Source organism: Pteropus vampyrus, unplaced genomic scaffold (genome assembly GCF_000151845.1).
Source record: "Pteropus vampyrus isolate Shadow unplaced genomic scaffold, Pvam_2.0 Scaffold453, whole genome shotgun sequence".
NCBI classification, from domain to species: Eukaryota; Metazoa; Chordata; class Mammalia; order Chiroptera; family Pteropodidae; genus Pteropus; species Pteropus vampyrus.
In genome coordinates this window covers 1,550,131-1,569,549 of record NW_011889234.1, presented here as the reverse complement: position 1 = coordinate 1,569,549, position 19,419 = coordinate 1,550,131, and the positions used below count along the sequence as shown (strand labels likewise).

The 19,419-nt window shown below is 33.6% G+C and overlaps 1 protein-coding gene across 10 annotated transcripts in view; it reads right to left on the bottom strand.

Moving 5' to 3' along the window:
• Positions 1-19,419, bottom strand: part of WDPCP (WD repeat containing planar cell polarity effector) — a 291,597-nt gene that overhangs the window by 178,516 nt on the left and 93,662 nt on the right. For 9 of the 10 annotated variants that reach the window (XM_023524239.1, XM_023524235.1, XM_023524234.1 and 6 more), the window contains 3 exons: positions 9,661-9,775; positions 7,245-7,378; positions 3,621-3,812 (listed from right to left, as the gene is read on the bottom strand). In XM_023524239.1, the coding sequence (XP_023380007.1) occupies positions 3,621-3,812; positions 7,245-7,378; positions 9,661-9,775 (441 nt within the window). The remainder of the gene's footprint in view (positions 1-3,620; positions 3,813-7,244; positions 7,379-9,660; positions 9,776-19,419) is intronic. The other variant, XM_023524240.1, reaches the window with a different exon arrangement.

The window sequence follows — 19,419 nt, the reverse complement described above, 5'->3', positions numbered from 1 at the left end:
ATGTGGGATATAAACCTAAAAGCAACAAATGAACAGGACAAACAGAGACTCATGAACATGGACTACAGAATAGTGGTTACCAGAGAGTAGCGGGTGGGGAAGTGGGAGGTAGATGGAGTAAAAGGGGTCAAATATGTGGTGACAGAAAGAAATCTAACTATGGAAGGTGAACACACAGTGTAATTATATATGTGCCTTACTGTTAAAGTGTACAGCTGAAACTTATTGGATTTTGTTAACCAATGTCACCATAAAAAAATTAATTAAAAAAATAATAACTCATTGCGTTCAGTATGTGGGCTTCATCCCTTCCACGGTCTGTTATGGAAAAAAGATGAATATGTATATATATATAATTTTTTTTTTTTTTTACTTTGTTTTTAAGTAGTGGTTCTCAACTTGGATGTACATGAGTATCACCTAGGGAACCTGTAAAAGAATACTGATGTCTCCTTCCTCTCTAGAGATTCTAATGTAACTGGTCAGGGTGCCATTTATAAAAGCTCTGCAGGTGACTGTAATGTGTTGCCAAGGCAAGGAACCACTACTCTGGGATCTTGCCTCTGTCCAAAAAAAGAAAAAGCTTATTATCTTTTCTAATTTACTTGGATGAGAAATGCTTTTTTACAATTCTATAGTTTAATAGATGCAAAGATTAAATTTCTTCTCTGTGAGGTTACTACTTTTTTAGTTTGAATTTTAGGGTTTGAGTACATAGTATCTTCTATTCTGATGATTAGTTCAAGAAGTTTATTGGTCATTAGTGAAAAGAATTTAAAGATATGCCTGAATATTACTTTAATATAGAGTAGTTTTAGTTCCTGATATTCTAAAAGAAAATTGTGCTACAATTCATAAAGATGATGTCTTCACACTCAAAAAAAGAAATAATTATTTCCCTAAACATTTCTTCCAAAAGATATTCGCCTTTGCATACAGAAATTCACATGAGGTGCTGAAATAGAAATCTTTCCAAATTTTTCCTAATTTTAATTTTGATCGAATGACCAAAAGGGCCAAAACCAACATAAAGGCCACTTGCCAAAAAATGAATTATATATCTTAACATATTAGGACTGAAAAGGGGGACATTAATTATGTAATCAGTGATGAATAATTAAAATCACGTACAAGTATCATATACAACTTTAGGAAAATCTATTCAACTATTTACATAAAATAGGTAATTTTCCAGAAAATTATGGAATATAACTTATGGAATATAACTCAAAGAATAAAAGAGAATTTCTAAAAAACAAACAACACTTGAAAAGCAGAACCAGTATGAAAAATCTACTTTCCTTGAAAGACACCACACCCAGGCAATTTTCTAGGTGAGTTTCACCAAACATTTAAGTATTAGATATTCCTTTACTGTTTCAGAGAGAAGAAAAAGAAAAAGCTAGCCAAATTGCTCCACTGGGCTATTATAACCTTGATGTAAAACTTAGAATAGTAAAAGTAAGTAAAATTGTGTACCAATCTAATAATTGAGCAAATTGTGAAGCCTCCTTCTATCTAAGTAGAATCGATCATTCCCCATTGGCTCCTACTATAGCTTACACATATTCTATTCACAGCACCATTTAACACTACAGTGTACTTACACATTTTCATATTTGTCTTTCATTGGTAGATACTAAGATCTTTGTAGGCAGAGATTTTTTGCATTCATATCCCATGGCATAGAATATAGTGCTTTCTTACTCCATGGTTATGCTAAATAGTTGTTGAATGGTGTAGAAACAGAAAGGGAAGGGCCTTTCAAGTAGAAATAGCAGTAATGTGTACAGGCAGGAGGTGAGAAATAATGAGGCAGTGAGTAAACCATTTGGCTAGAACACAGATTCGTATGAGGAAATACCACTTTCTGAAAAGGCCAGTCAAGGTGGGCTTTTCAGGGCTGAGGCTAATTTTAGTTTCAGTATCTACTAAAAGGCATTTGAGCAGGCAATGGCTAAATCAGATGTGTACTTCAGAATCAAAATGAGCACTTTTTAGAGCTGTCAGGGACCTGGCGGTGACCTATCTGGTTTAAATTCATCATTTTAAAAAGTATAAAACTAAACTCAGAGAGAGTAGGTGATCTACCCAAGGTCAAAGAACACAGAACTAGCTAAAAGCAGGTAGAAGCTTTGAGGTAGTAAACTTGATTAAGGTCACACAGTTAGAATATGGTCCAAACAACAGGCAAATCCAGGTCTGTTCAACTCCAAAGTCCATGACCTAGATGACACCAGGAGATGAGGAAGGTAGACCATATGTATACCTTTTCAGAGGAGCCCCAATTTCATGTAATACACTCATTTCAAATAAAGGTCATTTGTGCAATGTATAACTAAAGGCTGATTTAATTATTTTTACTTTTATTATAAGACATAACATTTAACAGAATTATAATTGGCTTTATTATATTGTCATTTTAATGAAGTCTTTTATACAATTAGCTTCAAGACCTAAGATCAATAAAATGGTGGGCATGAACAGGAAGTAAATAGGAACAAAGCATTTCCTTAGCCTCACAAAATCCATATCTAGAGCACTGTAAGTGATTTTAGTTACAACAATAGAACTGGAAAAGTTCCAGAAAAAGGTTAATTATTAATTAATCGAGCAATCAAAAAGGACTCTTCAGTCTTAAATAATTGCCTGAAAGCTTATAAAACAAGAAAGATAGGTAGTGATAGGAAAAACCTAGACTTGTTCATTATATCTCAGAATACTAATTCTGAGAAATACTTCTTAAAGCCTAAAAGATAATAGACTTAGAGAAACTAGAGGAATATACTATTTTACTAAGGCAAAAAATTTTTTTAATGAAGGGTGTCTTTTTTTAAGTTATAAAAAAAGTAAAACATAATTTCATACTCAAAGTACTGATACAAGCTGAAAATATCCATAGGTTCACAATAATAAATGATGATAAAACTATTGTCTGGAATAGATAGGGTGAGACATTGTCCTTGCTTCTTAGATTAACCCTTTTGGTGCTCTTGTCTAAGGCAGGATACTAGATTAAGAGGCCACTGCTCTATAGCTCTCCTTATAAATTCTTACCCCAGCCACTGATTGGCACCACAGGGCTGTACACAAAATAGGCATTTGACTGTTTGTTAACTGACTGACTGAAGTTTAAAGAAGGTGACTGATAACATAGCTTTCACAGACATGATATCATGAGCAAACAGTAATGATAATGCTGATAATGATAACAAGCATCACAATAGTGATCAATGATAAAAGAGTTTACTATATATAGGTATTGCTCTAAATGCATGTATTAACTCATTTATCTTCGTTAACTCTATTCTTCAAATAATAAAATCACAACACATAGAGGTTAATAACTAGGTCAAGGACTGAGAGCTCCGTAGTGGCAGGGGTGGGAACTGAACCCAGAAGCCTTGCTCTAATCATTGTGCTATTCAGGCCAGCCCTGGAATTGTCTATATATCCTCTAGATATAATACTTTCAAGGACCCCATTTCATATTCCTTTTTTGAATATTTGGACAAATAAAGTATAAGTTGTAAAATAGCATTTGCATTTTTTCAGGAAAAAAAATACTAGTAATCCTATTTTACTCGCTTTTAAATAAAATGTATATATTTTAGATTTACCTCCAATCTTCCTTGAGTATAACCCAGGAGCAGCAGATTGGCTCTGTCTTTCTCAGAAGAAATGGGGGCCCAAGGCCAAGCATCATCACTGACCAGTGGCCACCAGCAAACAACTATATCCTGAGCACAATTGATAGCTAGATGACGCTCTGTTGTCCTGTTTACTGGGCCAGGTATTTCGTAATAGGAAATCTAATGGTTAAAAAAAAGCATACCAGAATAATTTTTTCATGCAAAATCCTCAGAGTATTATAAAAATTAAAGCATCTGTAAATGTAGATAAATGCAAGTAAATACGCATGTTAAACGGAGGTGTCAGAATTTACTAAATTCTTTTGACACATGTATAAAAAAAGACATATGTTCAAAATTCTCTCCATTTTTAGCAGAGGAAAGGAAAAGGAGAACTGTGAGTTAGGGAGGAATTGGCTGTAGCAATCCTAATCGATACCAAAATGTACAGTCATGGTTGCTTGACAGCATCGACCTACACGTAGGATTTAAGACCAGCTATATTAAATGACAAGTTCAGTACTGCTGACCAAGAGTGTCTGACTACTGTTTAAGACATAAAACGTTAACAATGACTGACAATAATAAAAGGAAAAACAACTTGAGGCAAATATCACTTTAAAAAATATGAGACATATACACATATATTCTGCATAAAAGGATAAGCTACAGCATCATGTGTAAAAGTTTATGCAGCTTCTGAGAATTATGATTCTCTTTCTTAGGAAGGATTGTAGAATTTATTATTCAAACTATGTTATTTTGGAACATGGTTATTTGAAAACATAAGCACGACACCATCTGGGTGACACATGCCAAGGAAATATAGATTGCACCGTATTTCTGCTTAAGGAATTAATGGAAGGTTGATAGCTTGGAAGAAAAAAAAAACTATCTTGCCATTGCTGGTCAGCAATAATCGAACCACTTTCTGGGGATTAAGCGCATGGCTAAGCCTACTGGACCAGACACTAGCAAAGGGCAGGGGGTCTTCTTATCAGAGAAATGCTTCTGGAGCCAGTCTCACTACATGACAGATTGCTTTCATATTCCTGTCTGCAAGGCAACAAAGGATGGCAGTAATGCGATAATGCCAGAGTGCAATGGGTGTTAAGAACCCGTTGCATTTATGTATTGTATTTAGTAAATAATCAGGCTCATCCAAATTGTGATCTTACCACTCAACCAAGGCCATTAAAATCAAGGTTAATGCTTTAATAATCCTCTGCTATTTTTTTTTTTAATATGGTCAAAAGGAACCCCTTTCTATTTGCATGGCCATAATATTATTGACCTCTTCATCCTCTGAATGCACATCAAAAGGAACTGAAATCAAAGTAATTACCAGTGTTGTTCTCTCATGGTAAACATTTAACTCCTTGCACTGTACCTTCACTGTTAAATAAATTGAATTGGATTTTTAAATTGTAGACAGGAAAACTTGTTAAAGGTCAATAGTTTCAGGATATTTATCTTGCAATTTTCTTTGCCAAAATTATTTTAATCTAAAAGAACTGAATTATTGTACAGTTATAAAGAAAAGCAGAATTATAATACTCTACACTACTTGCTTGTTTTAAAATACAAATGGGCAATGACAGACAACACAGATGTACTTCATGCTTTGAAGTCAAATTCTTATATTTAAGCTCTCGATATCATTATTTTTATTAGTTATCTTCTAATAAAAGATAGTGGGATTACTAAGTCCTTAAAAATATACATATTTTGATGTCCTACCTGCCGTGTAAACATGTTGAATTTCTACTTGAAGAAATAGAGTTAAAACAAGAAACTGGCACTTTCATTCCTCACCTAATGCAAATCATGCATGTTACCTGAAATTTCATGTTTCCTGTTTTAATGGCATCAGTATTCTATCAAGACAGTCAACAGGTCAAGTAAAATGAAGAAATTTCTTAAAATAGCCTTTCAATTGACAAAAGGCAGTTTTTACTAAGTATTAAATATCTATATTTAAACACTGAACCAGAAAATGAAATCCATGGGCATTCGAAAGGTAAGCAGATTACTTCTCTAATGTATAAAAATGACATAGTGTGCCTTTACCCTAATTTCTCAAATCCAAAGGCAGAAAGAATAAACAAATAAGTAACTGCCTTACTTAAGGTATAGGGGCCCATATACTAGGTCAATTTTCCACATCTTTTCATAAGAAAAGATGACATCCTGACAGTCTCTCTCTGTTCTCATTGACAGGTAGTTACTATTTACCACACTATTCATCAAACCTAACATGGAGAAATTAATCATACAAAATTTATATGACAGCATTAGAAACACTTACTCAAAATAGTTTAAATTAATGTCCACTGGTGCATCTCAAAGAACAATATTAATAAATAAACAACATTTCAAGTAAATCTATAGTTAGCTAGTCTGGAAAATAACATCTCATTAAAAATGTTAATACCAATTTTTGTACTAACCAAAATATAATACATGAGTACCACTGATTTCCAGCTAAAGAAAATCAATATTATACGAGTTACAGAAGCTCAACAAAGCTGGCAAACGTAACCAAACTGTAGTTTATTACCACAATGAAAACCTTATTTAATATATTTTATCCAATGTTAAAATATTTTTTATAAAAATAAATGTTCTTATTAAATAAAATTAGATCCTCCTTCACATCACTACCACCTGAATTACAATAAGAAATAATCCCAAAGAGCAAAAAGTTAGGTTAAAAAAACTACTTTTTTAAAAAAACACACATAGTTTCAAGCCACAAAGCTGACTTCTAAAAATTTTTGCCCTTACTATATACTCTAGGTATGGCATAAATGTGCATCTTTTTTAAGGAAGTTGTATATCAGCTCTGTTCCCAGTGAACAGTGAACTGTCTCAAATCCACGTCACAGAGGCTGGATCAATCTTGCAAACACAAGTCATTGCTGAAAAGAGGCCTTGAACTGAAACCGCCTGGAAAATGTATTAGATACTCATCCTAGCAAACAGTATGCTTTCCAAGCAGTTAAAATGTAATGTGGCAAAACTTAAATACATCATTTAAAATCAAAATCCTGCCTTAACAGATATAAAGTCCCTGATACAAGGAAACAAATTACCTGGAGTTAGTGGAGAGAGATACTAACACAGGAAGATTTCTTTTTGCATTTTCTCCAGTTATAGCTGGGGGAAGGAGGGCACCTTCCCACTCATTGTTTATAACACTTTTCTATTAACCTTTGAAAGTACCTTCTTCCTTCTTTCTTTTCTTGTGAAACAGAAACAAGAGCGGCTATCTTAGCCTAGAAAGATAATATGGGGTCTTAGGGAAAAATAAGAATGGTGTACATACTACCACGAGCAAGAAAACCATTTTCAAATGTGTAACTTGCCTCCATTATCAGTCTTTGACTTCCATAAGTACTATACAAATTGCTGTGAACATGCCATTATTAGACCCCTATCATGAAAGTAAAAAAGATGTCCACTGTTTCTAGTGAATCCAGCTTAATCCTGTAACTCTGGCTTTTCTGAAATCCAGAAATGAACAAGAATAGCGAGCATAACATCAATTCACGTGATACTCTAGCATATCTTAATAATTAATAATATGACTATTTAAATTGAAATCTCTACCTTATAATCCAAGGCTGAGAGTTTTTCCAATCTTTTGTTTACATCAGGAGAATCCATCTTCTTGGTAAACTGAATAAAACATAGTTTGTTTTGTGCCAAAAATGATAAGATGATAAAGCTGTCTGTGAGAAGAGCTTAAAAAAAAATTTTGATATCAAATACTAAAATAATGATGAATAGATTTTTCCACTGAAATATTACAAAAACTTATTTTCGGAACATAAATATTAACTGAAATAACTAAAGTCCCTAAATATCATTATGACGCTTTATAAGGACATTAAAGATATTGAGAATAAAAAAATAATCATCAATCTAATCATGCATAGATTTGATACTTTTCCTTCTTTTCTGAAACCATTTCAATATATACAGATGTTTGGGGACAACCACCAAATAAGATGTATTTGGAACTAGGGCTTAAAAAGCATAAAATAAGGACCATAATATTCCTGAATATAAAGATTAAAATGTTTACTTTTACTTATACTTAGCCTTTAATCCTGTGTTTACATAATATAAACCATCTGAGAATAAATTAGATTTATTAAAGGCTACAGATCAGTGTTCTCCACCAATGTTTTTTTATTTTAAAATTTTTCATCAATAAACCTTTTTAACAAGGTGAATGAAATAAAGCATATTATTCCCAATATGTGCATTATATAAATTAATATTTAATAAGGAAGATTAGCAAAAAATTTCTACAGCTTTATTTCTAAAGCATATGAGTAGGTAGATAATTTTTATGGGTTACATAAAAGGCTATTAATATTATATAAAAGTATTGTTAAAAATAATTGAGAAATGTTTTATGTTATTCCTAGCATAAAGAAATTATTGAATGTTTTATATATTTTCTTTACTTCTACACCTCTCATTGTGCAAACAGTGACCAATGGTAGATCTACACAATTACAGGAGAATCTGGAGAACTGCCAAGAAATTATATTGTTATGGTCTCATGAGAATGTATTATTTCAGGTATAAATAAAAGATACAAGTAAAAAAAAAATCTGAGAGACACGAATAGTATTAGAAGTCTCCTTTTAATTCTTACAAAGGTGCATCGATATGATAAAATCATTACAGCCACTATTTTATTGCGGTATCAATGAAGGGGTCAATTATTAGACATATGAAAATGAAGTCTCTTCTATAAGGAAGTTTCCTGAGCACCATACTTCTACGAGGAAGAAGAAATGGCACACTTACAATCCTACCCCCAGCTTATTATTATCAGTACTGTTGCTAATTATAGCCATCCTAAAGAATGTTTTTCTTCAAGATGATGAAATTGGGTCTGATTTATTCAGAGGTGGCTAGTGAGAGCACTGAGGAGAAGGAACGTTTCTGAATTTTCACCTCTGTCCTTTCTAATCGACCATACTTTCCTTTGATTAATCAAGATACTGACAATTTTCAATCTCTAACGATAATGCAATCTGTTTTCTAGATCTTTTACTGTGAATAAAAGTATATAATCTTAAAACTTCAGGAGTCAGCATAGTATAGTGGAAAGAAAATGGGTTGTACAGCTAGAACCTGGGTTCAAATCTCAGTTCAGTAATTTTTGAGCTGTTCCTTAGTATCTCATTTGTGGGCATGTTCCATAGTATCTCAGCTGTAATTTCCTTTTCTATAAAGCAGAAATAAGTACATCTTATAAAAGACAGATTTTTGAATTAAAATAGGTAGGTTGGTACAGCATAGAGCCTTTTAGGGCTCAATAAATGTCAGTATCCTACCTTTTCAATAGCTGGTTTAAAATCTTATAATCTTATAATTGCTTTGGAGCAATTATATACTACTGGGGCATCACTAAATAGGTTCCAGATTTGTGTAGTATATTTGGCAATGATTTTTGATATTTAGAAATACTGCCCAATCACTATGTTGTACATCTGAAACTAATATAATATTGTATGTCAACTATAATTTTTTTAAAAAGAAAGAAATATTGCCCAAACTCTCTCAAAAGTTAATATTCATAGACTTTGGTAACAAAGAATGTTCCTAAGAAGCAAAAGACAATTTTTTTTTTTTACTGGTGGCTGTGTTAACACATTTGGGTTATTTATTCAAAATCTGAAAATGAAAAATATTTGAAATGTCAACAATAGGGAACTAATTTTGAAGGAACACACCAAAAAAATACCTATTTCAAAAATATGTTCACATTTTTTAAGGAAAAAAGTAAAAAATATTCAGAATATGAGCCTAACACATGACCAAAACTTTGATATTAAATATTAGTCAAAACTTGTATTGGTCCCAAGGGCTGTAACTATGCTATTACAAGCAATTACTTGTGTTTGCAAGTCCCCAGTGGTAATAATTAGTCTACCTGTTGACACACTATTTCTTCTGTCCCACTGTTAATCTAAGCAATTGATTTGCACATAGTGGTAATTACCATCACTGATGGAGTCTGAGATGAGCTTCCCTACCAGGCTCCTGTCAATCATCACTTTCTCCAGCTGCGGCCCAGAAAGGCTTAGGGACACCAGCACACCTGAACCAAAGAGGAGCTAAAACCAGGTAAAGGGGGAGAGAGGGAGGAAGATATACTGAGGATTAGAATCTTTTAAAAATCTCTCCAAATATTTAACTTATACATATATTTACAAATGCACATATACCATGAAGTTATAGTTTTTCTTCATCAAAAACAATCATTGACATTCCAAGTAAAAAGATATACAGGTGGTTAAATGATGCAACACAACAGGTGTATTGATTAAATCTATGCAGAAATCTAATTTAATCCATGTTTATTAGAAGTCTAATCTTCTAAATACTTAGACAGTACCCATGCAGAAATAACTACTTTTCATTGTGTTCTGAAATGTAATATAGTCTATTAATATATTTTGAAAGAGTACTATTTATATCAGAAATTAAAAGATTTCTTGAGGTTTGAATAGTTTATGCTGTACATTATAGAAAAAAATGCCACCATTACAATATAAAGAACAAATGTTAATGATTTATTTGGAATTTAAACCCCATTTCTACAAATAAAGATCCTGTCCATCTAAAATGTTAAATACATTAAATCAAGGCAATTAAAGTAAAATGTTAAATTTTAAAATTCATAAATAAATACCAGAAACAATTTCTCAAGAAGAGATGAAGAAATAAAGTAAAGTACATGGGCTTTATCAAAATCAGTGCTCACCCAACCACCCAACAAAAGATGACTGAATATTGCCATTATGATTTCATACTACTCTTTTCCATTTGTGGCAGCATAATTCATTCATCTCCAAATGTTTAAAACTTCTGAAAGGGCTATGCATATGTGTATGCTTATCTATGAGAATATGAAATATCAACATTGGAAGAAATTGTTTCACCTTCAAGGCAACAGACTCAAAGCAGATGAATCATGGAAAAGCATATGGTATAAGAGAAAAAAAAAACCAATTGTCAGTAAACTTATCATGAACATGCCAGCCAAACCCAAAGACAACTATGATTTTAAACAAAACAGGGAATTTCTCCACCTATTCAGGCATCATGTCCCAGCTAGAGAGGATGATTCCGTGTCAAAACATATTTGGACACATGTGAAAGATGAGCGGCATGAGAGATGATGGTAACACAGAGACCACTACTCCTCCACTGCCTAATATATTTCAGACACATAAATCAGAAAAGAAACTGAAGGTCCCTTTGTACTTGTTAGAATCCTTGTCCTAGTCACCATAAAGCTTCCTCTTAAGTCTTGAGAACGACGTGACTTAATGGACTATACATTTCATGTTAATGTTCCTAAAGGAGGAGGAAGGGGCAGGACTTCATCATCTTTATTGGTTTAGGAGAAAGTACGTTTGTTCCAAGAATTTCAAATTACTTTCTTTACTGAATTACATCAAGCCTTGTACTATACTTTCATTGGAAACATTGATATTTCCCTTTTGGGGAATTTCCCCATTAAGAATATAGCATGTGGTCTTCACTTCCTAAATTCTCCTTTCTCAGGAAGGTAATTTTAGGGTCATCTTTCAAATTTAGTTCTCCTCCTTGTAATTGCTTTTTCTTCCTTTCTGCATTTATTCAAAACATCTCAAAAATAAATAGAAAAGATCAATTTCAATCTACTAAAACTTTACAACTATACTCTTGAGCACCTCTTAATTATCCAGAGACTACTACCTCTTTATGGATACTGGCTAGGCCACTTTTATCTTTATATCTTCAGTGTCTAGAAAAATGCTAGACACACAGTAGGTGCTAACTTAATGTTTACAGAAAGAATAATTAACTCATCACAAGATCAGATAGTTCATAGCTGGAAGGAAACCTGCAGCATCCCTTCACGCATCCAATCCATGTGTGAATACTGCCAGTGACCAGGAACTCATTACCTTATGGAAAAGCTATTCCACCATTGGACAGTTCTAGTCAATTTAAAGATTATTTATTTTTCTTTTTTTTTTTTCATTCAACAAAAACTGAATGTTGATTATATATTTAAGTACTAAACTAATCTAGTGGCTCAAAGTGAATCAAATGTAATTCTTAAGTTAAATATAGGTTAACAGAGAGGTAGAGATACAAGTAAATAATGTAATAAAGTGCTGTTAATGGTCTTATTTTTATAGGAGTATATACTGGGTAAAATGGAGGGAGGGGTATTAAGAAGGAGGTGGCGACAATTAAGGTGAAGGCTAACACTGCCTTCTTAGAATCTCTATAGTATTCCCAGTTCTTCTGCAATAGCACTTTTTAAAAATATTTTTTAAAATAACAGTAGTTGAAAACATGGACTCTGAAATCGGAATCAGCACTGGCTCTACCTCTTATTAGCTGTGTGACCGTAGGGGAGTTACTTAACCTCTCTGTAACTTCATTTCCTCATTTGAACAGAGACTAAATAGTACCTACTTCATAGGATGAGGATTAAGTAACTCTTCACAGTGTTTAGAATAATACCTGGCACACAGTAAATGTTTGCAATTACTATTATTATTATTCAACCACTACTCATATAAAGTGTTCACACTATGCCATCTTTGAACACATTCTTCTCTTTACGTTTTCTATGTATGAAATTTCTATTTATGAAATTCTAAAAAACCACATTTATGGGATGGAGATGGTAAAAGTGAGAGTAGGTAAAAGAAGGAATTTAAGCTGGAAAGAATTTGAAAGGGATGTGTCAATGTGCAGCAGGAAAGTATGCATACATCAACAGATAACTAATCTACACGTGGAGATAGGGGCAGTGATTTGAGGACTATGGATCCTGCCAAGTGAGCTTGGGCATTCCTTCATAATCTTTCTCAAAGGTCAGGTTCAGCCACTTATTCATACATTCATTCATTTATTTCACAAATAGTAATTTGTATGAGTCAGGCCCTATTCTAGGTGCTGAAGATATAGCCGTGAACGAAACAGCCAATGAGCTTGCCTTTACTCCCCTAAGGGAACTTGCATTTGAGTGTGGGCACAGGCAATAAACAAATAGTTTTAATATGTCAGATAGCAATAAGAAGTAGAGAGAAAAATAAAGCCTAATAAGAATGGAGATTTCAGGAAGATGCTGTTTTAAGTAGGATTACTAATAAAGAAATAAAAAGGCCTCTCTAAGGAGATGACATTTGAGTACAGATGCAAATAAAGTGAAGAAACTAGCTTTGATTACCTGGGGGAAAAGAAGTTTGAGGCAGAGAAGAGCAAATGGAAAAACTCCAAGCTCAGAATGTGCCTGGGATGACTAAAGAAAGCTAGGCTAATACAGCTGGAGGGAAGTGAGAGAACGATTCATAGAGAACAAAATCAGAGTGATAGTCAGGGGCCAGGTCAGGTGGGACCTTTTTGGATGAGAAGCCATTGCGTTTTAAGCAGTAGAGAATTATAATCTGTGTTTTAAAGGAGGAATCAGGGCAAGAGTAGAAGCAAGGAGACCATTAGGAGGCTACTGCAGTGGTCTAAATGAGAAATGATGATGGCCTGGACTACAATGGCAATGCTAAAGTAAATTATATGTTGACAGATTTGAGAGATATATATATATTTAAATATATATATATTATACATATACATACATATATATATATATATATTAAAGGGAATCAACCAGGACTTTCTGAAAGACTAGATATGGTATAAAAGAGAAAACCTCAAAGGTGTTTGGTCTCAGCAACTGGGATTACTGAGACAGGAATACCTCAGGAGAATCAAGAGTTTGGTTTTGGACATGCTTCATTCAAGTGTCTATGGATATACAAGGAGAGATATCAAGTAGACAATCAGAAATGAGTCTGAAGTTCAGGGTGAAGTGAGGGCTGGAAATAAATATTTGAGAGTCATCAACAATATAGAGGTAGTGTTTAAAGACATGGAACTGAATAAGCTCTCCTTAAAAAATGAGTGGAGAGATCATATGGGTGATGCCCTAATCCAATCTGACTGAGTTCTTATAAGAGGAAGAGACACCAGATAGCTCTCTGTCTCACGCTCACTCCCTCACTAGCTTGCTCTCACGCTCTCTCTGTCTCTCTCCTGACCCCACCTCCCACCCCCCGCCATGCTCACACACAGAAAAAAGGTCATATGATAACACAGCAAGAAGACAATTGTCTACAATACAGGAAGAGAGGTATTACCAGAAACCAACTCTGATGGCACCCTGGTCTTGGACTTCTATCCTCTAGAACTGGGACAAAATAAATTCCTGCTGTTTAAGAAAAAATAAAAAGAGTGGAAAGAGAGAAAAGGTCCAAGGTTTGGGCTCTGGGGTATTTCTAGTCTTTAGAGGTATTAAAAGATCAGGTTATCCCTCTTACTGACACCTAGTTTGGGTACTCATTAGGATCAATGTATGTCCATCATTTCAGATCTCTGGCAGTCAAGAGGTATCCCTGACACCAGATTTTGTAATAGAAGATATAAACTAATAAGCTAATTAATGCATTTTTATAAAACAGCCTATGGGAAAGCATAAAGTTCCAAGTAATGATGCCAAAGATACTTCTGGATATGGTAATGGAGATAACTAGAATTAGGAAAATAATAGTCTGAATCTCAAAAAAAAAAAAAAAAAAAAAAAATTCCAGCCCAGACAGGAAAGTGCTTCCTCCTGTTTACCCAAAAGGTTAGTTCTTAAGCCCTCCAAAATAGAAAGGACTTATGTAAGATTTGGCAGGACAAGAAGGAAAAAGGGCATTAAGATATTGCCTTATTCCATTAACTGTGACAACTCAAAGAATAAAAAAGAGCAAGCAAAGATGCAAATGGAAGCACCTCCAGAGCAGATCTGAACATGAGAAGATATCCACAGAATGAATCAATGTGAGGGCCCATGGGGTTCCCCAACATTGTTCCAATTTTAATGTTGTTCTTTGTGCAGAAGACAACTAACACAAAAATAGGAATTGAAACTTTTCCTTTTCTCGAAGACCCTCCCATACAGAAAGTATCTTTCCTTGTTATTTCTGCTCTGATCATGTTTCTTTTGATTGACTTTATCATTTTCTCATTTTCTTCAATAAACTCATGCAAAGGTGTGCTTTCTCTTTAAGAAGTTAGAAAATGATTCCCATGGTCTTCAGATGGCTCTTTAAATTGGTTTCTCTTAACCCTGGAGTCTACAATACTTAGACTGAGTGAGTACTTAATTGGAAGTGAAATGGCACTGAAAGGAAATTATATAAGATGACATCATTAATCAAAACAAAACATAAATAACCACAATAATCTGAGTATCATTCATTCAGTAGGTCAAAAATATGTAAGTACCTCCTATATGTTATGTATATGGATGGGAACACAATGATGAATAAGACAGACACATTTTGGTAGAATATATATAGAATATGGTAAAAGACCTAATCTCAGAAGTGGAGGTTTTGGTTTGGATAGATGACTGCTTCCTCAAAGAGGTAGTTCAGGACCCATAAAAAAGAGGAATACATGTCAGTTGGTTTCAGGTATTGAAAAAGAACTGGTGCACTAAGCATTTGTGAATGAGCTATTTTATAATAGTGATCACAAACAATTCCATTGAATTCATTATTCTCGTGGTTAAGAAAATTATCCCAAATTCATGTGATTATTTATCTCATCTGGGAAGAAATGAAAACTAAAGGCAAGCAGGGTCAGTATTAACAATAGGTGATAGGTTCAATCCCTGATTTGAGAGTTAAGTTATGGACAGGCAGCCAAGACTGATCCCATGAAGTCATTAGGAGACACATGAGAGGGAGTGGGTGCTAAACCTTACAGTCCAGAGAGGCAACAAAGTATTAGGACCCTTGAAATGATCTTTAAGGCAGAAGCAAATATTTAAAGTATTACAGAGCCATTCCCCTGAAGGCCTAGTGAATTTGCATTATGATGGTAACCAACACCTCCCCCAACTCTACCCCCCAGTCCACACCATGCAATAAATTATGGAGAAATTCTGAGAACTACAGACAATTTTACATTAGGGAAATCTATAATGAAGAGTAGTCACTGATCATTTTAGAAGATAACCTGCTAGAAGGAAGATAACATAATTTCTGTAATTTATTCCTTTATTAGGTAAACATTGGGTATAGAAGTAAACCGTGCCTGACTAATCCATTAGACAAAAGTAAATTTGAATGTACTTAAAAGAAGGATAAAAATATTTAATTGACTCCCTATAAGGAACTGACTTACGGGCAAAAAACAAAAGAATAAAAAACAAACATATTTTTTCTGGATAGAGAAGTGTTAACGATGTGGTTTCCCAAAGAATTATGTGATCTTCTTCAATATATGGAATAGACACATGGCTGGAAATTTACCTGCTAAGTCTATTTCAATTTAAGAAATCTCATTTTCTCACTTATTTTCATTGTAAAATGAGTGATGCTACACTGTAATCTCTATTTGTTATATTAAATCCAGCATATATATATGTATGCTGAATTTACGTATACATATATGCTAAATTTTATATAAATGTAATTGATGTGATTATTATACATGCAATGTATGTAATTTTTGTTATATAATAATTATGCATAATTACATAAAAGTGATCATTCTTAAAAATATATTTATAATTTATAACATAGTCAAATTCATAAAGGTAAATCTTTTATTTGCCAGTAATTTTAAAGATCTAAAGGGAAAAAAGATGTGGTAAGAATTGAACAAGAAAACATGCTAGGTAACACATTACTTTTGTAGAAAATTTTATAATTTACAGAGGACTTTTGTACACACTATCTCTATAATGCATGTAAAATGCTAGCACAACTCTGATATGTAATAAGTACACAAGTTACAAAATGATAGTAACAAGGTTAATCCTCATACTAATTTCACAAACAGGAGGGTAAAGTAACTAATCAAAGATCTCATAATTAGTGGGAAAGTAGAGACTAAGACATAGGACAAATGCTACGTTTTTTCTCCCAGATGCTGAGGAATTAATATCCTTAACTCTTCTCAGTTGACGTCCATGCAATATCCTATCCGGTTTTCCTCTCTTTAGCTCTTTCTTTACTCTAAACCAATCTCCCTCTAAACCAATGGTTCCAAAACTGGGGTGATTTTGGCCTCCAGGGAACATCTGGCAATGTCTGGAGATGCTGTGATTGTCACAATCTCTATGTTAGCCACTTCCACAGAGGCTCACCTGAAGAGAGAGCTTGTAAATAAGTTGCTGTGCAAGCAAAGGTGTTTTCCATATCTCCATCAAGCAGATTTGGGTACTCCTCAAATTCTAATCAACACTTTTTTCACATATAGACAAAGTAATGAATGAGGATCTGGTCAGATATCTTAAATGGAGTAGTGGGAAGTGCACAGTTCAGATCAGGAGCCTAGAGGAAGCCTGTTCCATATGTCTCTAACCATGTTCAGAGCTATGACTCTGATGACTAATGACATTTGTCAAGACAGAAAGAACCCCAGGGCAAGTCGGAGAGCTACCATAGCTTGATAGAAATATCCTGTAAGAACACCTCCTTGCTTTCGTTCCAATTCACAGCTCACCAATCAATCTTCTTATCTATAATTTAGTCTCTTGAGTAATTCATCCATCAGGTGGGAATGCCCCAAGCAAATGAGCAAGGTCTGTGATGCTAGATATATCTCATACTGTAAATTAATAAATTGCCATGACAGTTAATAAATCAGTTGCTTCTGAGTTTAGATATCGTGAATGCTGTTAGTACAAGAAAACAAATGAAGATAACATAAAAGATAGATAAGTTTAATTAATCAGAAATTTTATGCCCAAGTCCATGATACACTGTTGAAGTAGGGAGAAATTTTTTTTAAGTTGCAGATCTATATGAATAGCATCATCCCATTTTATTAGGGAAAAAGCAGTTGTGGTATCTGTACATATATACATATAGAAATGTTCTTTATAAACACAAGAAAATGTAAGAATATGCGCCAAACTTGATATTAGGTACCACAAAGAGATGAAACTGGAAAACCTAGAGGCCTGAACTTTAGCTTCTTACCTTTGAATTTTTTAAAAATTGGGATTGTGGATGGTTTTTTACTTTTCATGTGTTATTTGGTATAAAACTTTTCAAAAATCAAGAAGTAGCTCTTAAAATATTTGTCCATGAACATATTATTATTTTATAGAGATGCTTTTATGCCACATGCTGTGTTTCTGAGGAGAGATTTTGAATCACACTGAACATGAACAATAATGGCTCCTTATTAAAAAGATCAAGTAGTAAACTGAGCTGGGTCCCTCTCTCCTGCAATTTCAATTACAAAAAAATTTAAGATACTCTTTAGATTGTCCACCCATGTCCCGTTTATTTACTAAAAAGATTATTCCTAACAATTGAAAAGTGTGGTAGATTAATATCTACTAAAAATAAGAAGGTAGATGTAGATCATTGACAGGTGTGTTATATATTGTTACATGAAGCAAGTTACAGAACAATTTGCATAGTGATTTCATTTATTTAGAAAATATATGTGTATACATACATATACACAGATAAGTGCTTATAAAACAATGGAAGAAGAACATAAACCAAACTGTTGACTGTGGTTACCACAGAGAGGAGAATGGGCTTGAGGCAGGGGGATACTTTTATTTTTACTATACATCTGTTTGTATTGTATGCTATTTTACAGTAGTCAGGGATAATTTTAATTATTTTAAATTTTAAAACATTAAAAGGGGAATAAAAATGACCATTAAATCTTCTTTCAGTTCCTTTGGTTTGAGATTACTATTTTTAATTGCTCACTTTTACTCAATAGACTTCAAATTGACCAGTAAATTCTGATTCTCTTCCTTTAATTTTTCTTAGCTCTATCATTTTTAATTTACCTCTTTTTCCATTCACTTTTACTAGGACCACATTCAAAACATGCCCTTGACACCTTCCACTTCTCTATCCCTATAATGCACACAAATATAGCATAAATATAAAAGAGCATTTTCCAAAGCATAGTCCATGAAAATACGAATCTTTGGTAATGTTCCAAAAAAGTAATCTTAGAACTTGTATATAATAGTCTCCTTTTGAAGACTGATAATAGCACTTCCTGAGGTCATTTAAACACACACACACATATACACTCACCCTTAACATACAATGGGATATCTTCCTAACTCATCAACACAAGGTACTATGGTGGGTTTAAGCATAGCAGGAATTTCTAAGGATAAATACTGTTAGATTGTTACTACCGCTTTTTGTTGAGTTAGAAATATAAACTCACAAATATCTTTAAAAATAAAAATCTATCATAAACTATTAAGCAATGAGTTTTACAACTTCTCTTTCCAGTTTATAATTTTGCTCTTTAACAGAACCAGGCACAGTCCTTGCCCTCTTGGAACTTTCAGTCAAATCGATGAGGTAAATAGTAATTAGTCACACAATAAATGTAAAATGGGAACTGCAGTGAGTGCCAAAAAGTACTTGGTATTATAACAGCACATAATAGAGGATAAAGTTTGTCAGGGAAGGCTTCCCTTAAGAAGTGGTACGGTGATCTAAAGATAAGAATGTGTTACTTCAGTGAAATGAAGACCAAAGGGCATTTTAGCTGAGCTAGGAACAATTTGTGCAAAGGCCCTGAAGCAAGAGAAAGATGTCAAGCCTAAGGCATTGACAGGAGCCCAATGTGGCTGGGCACTGAGAATGAAAGCGTATACTAAGACGTGAAATTAAAAAGGCTAAGTAGATTGAGACCAGTACAG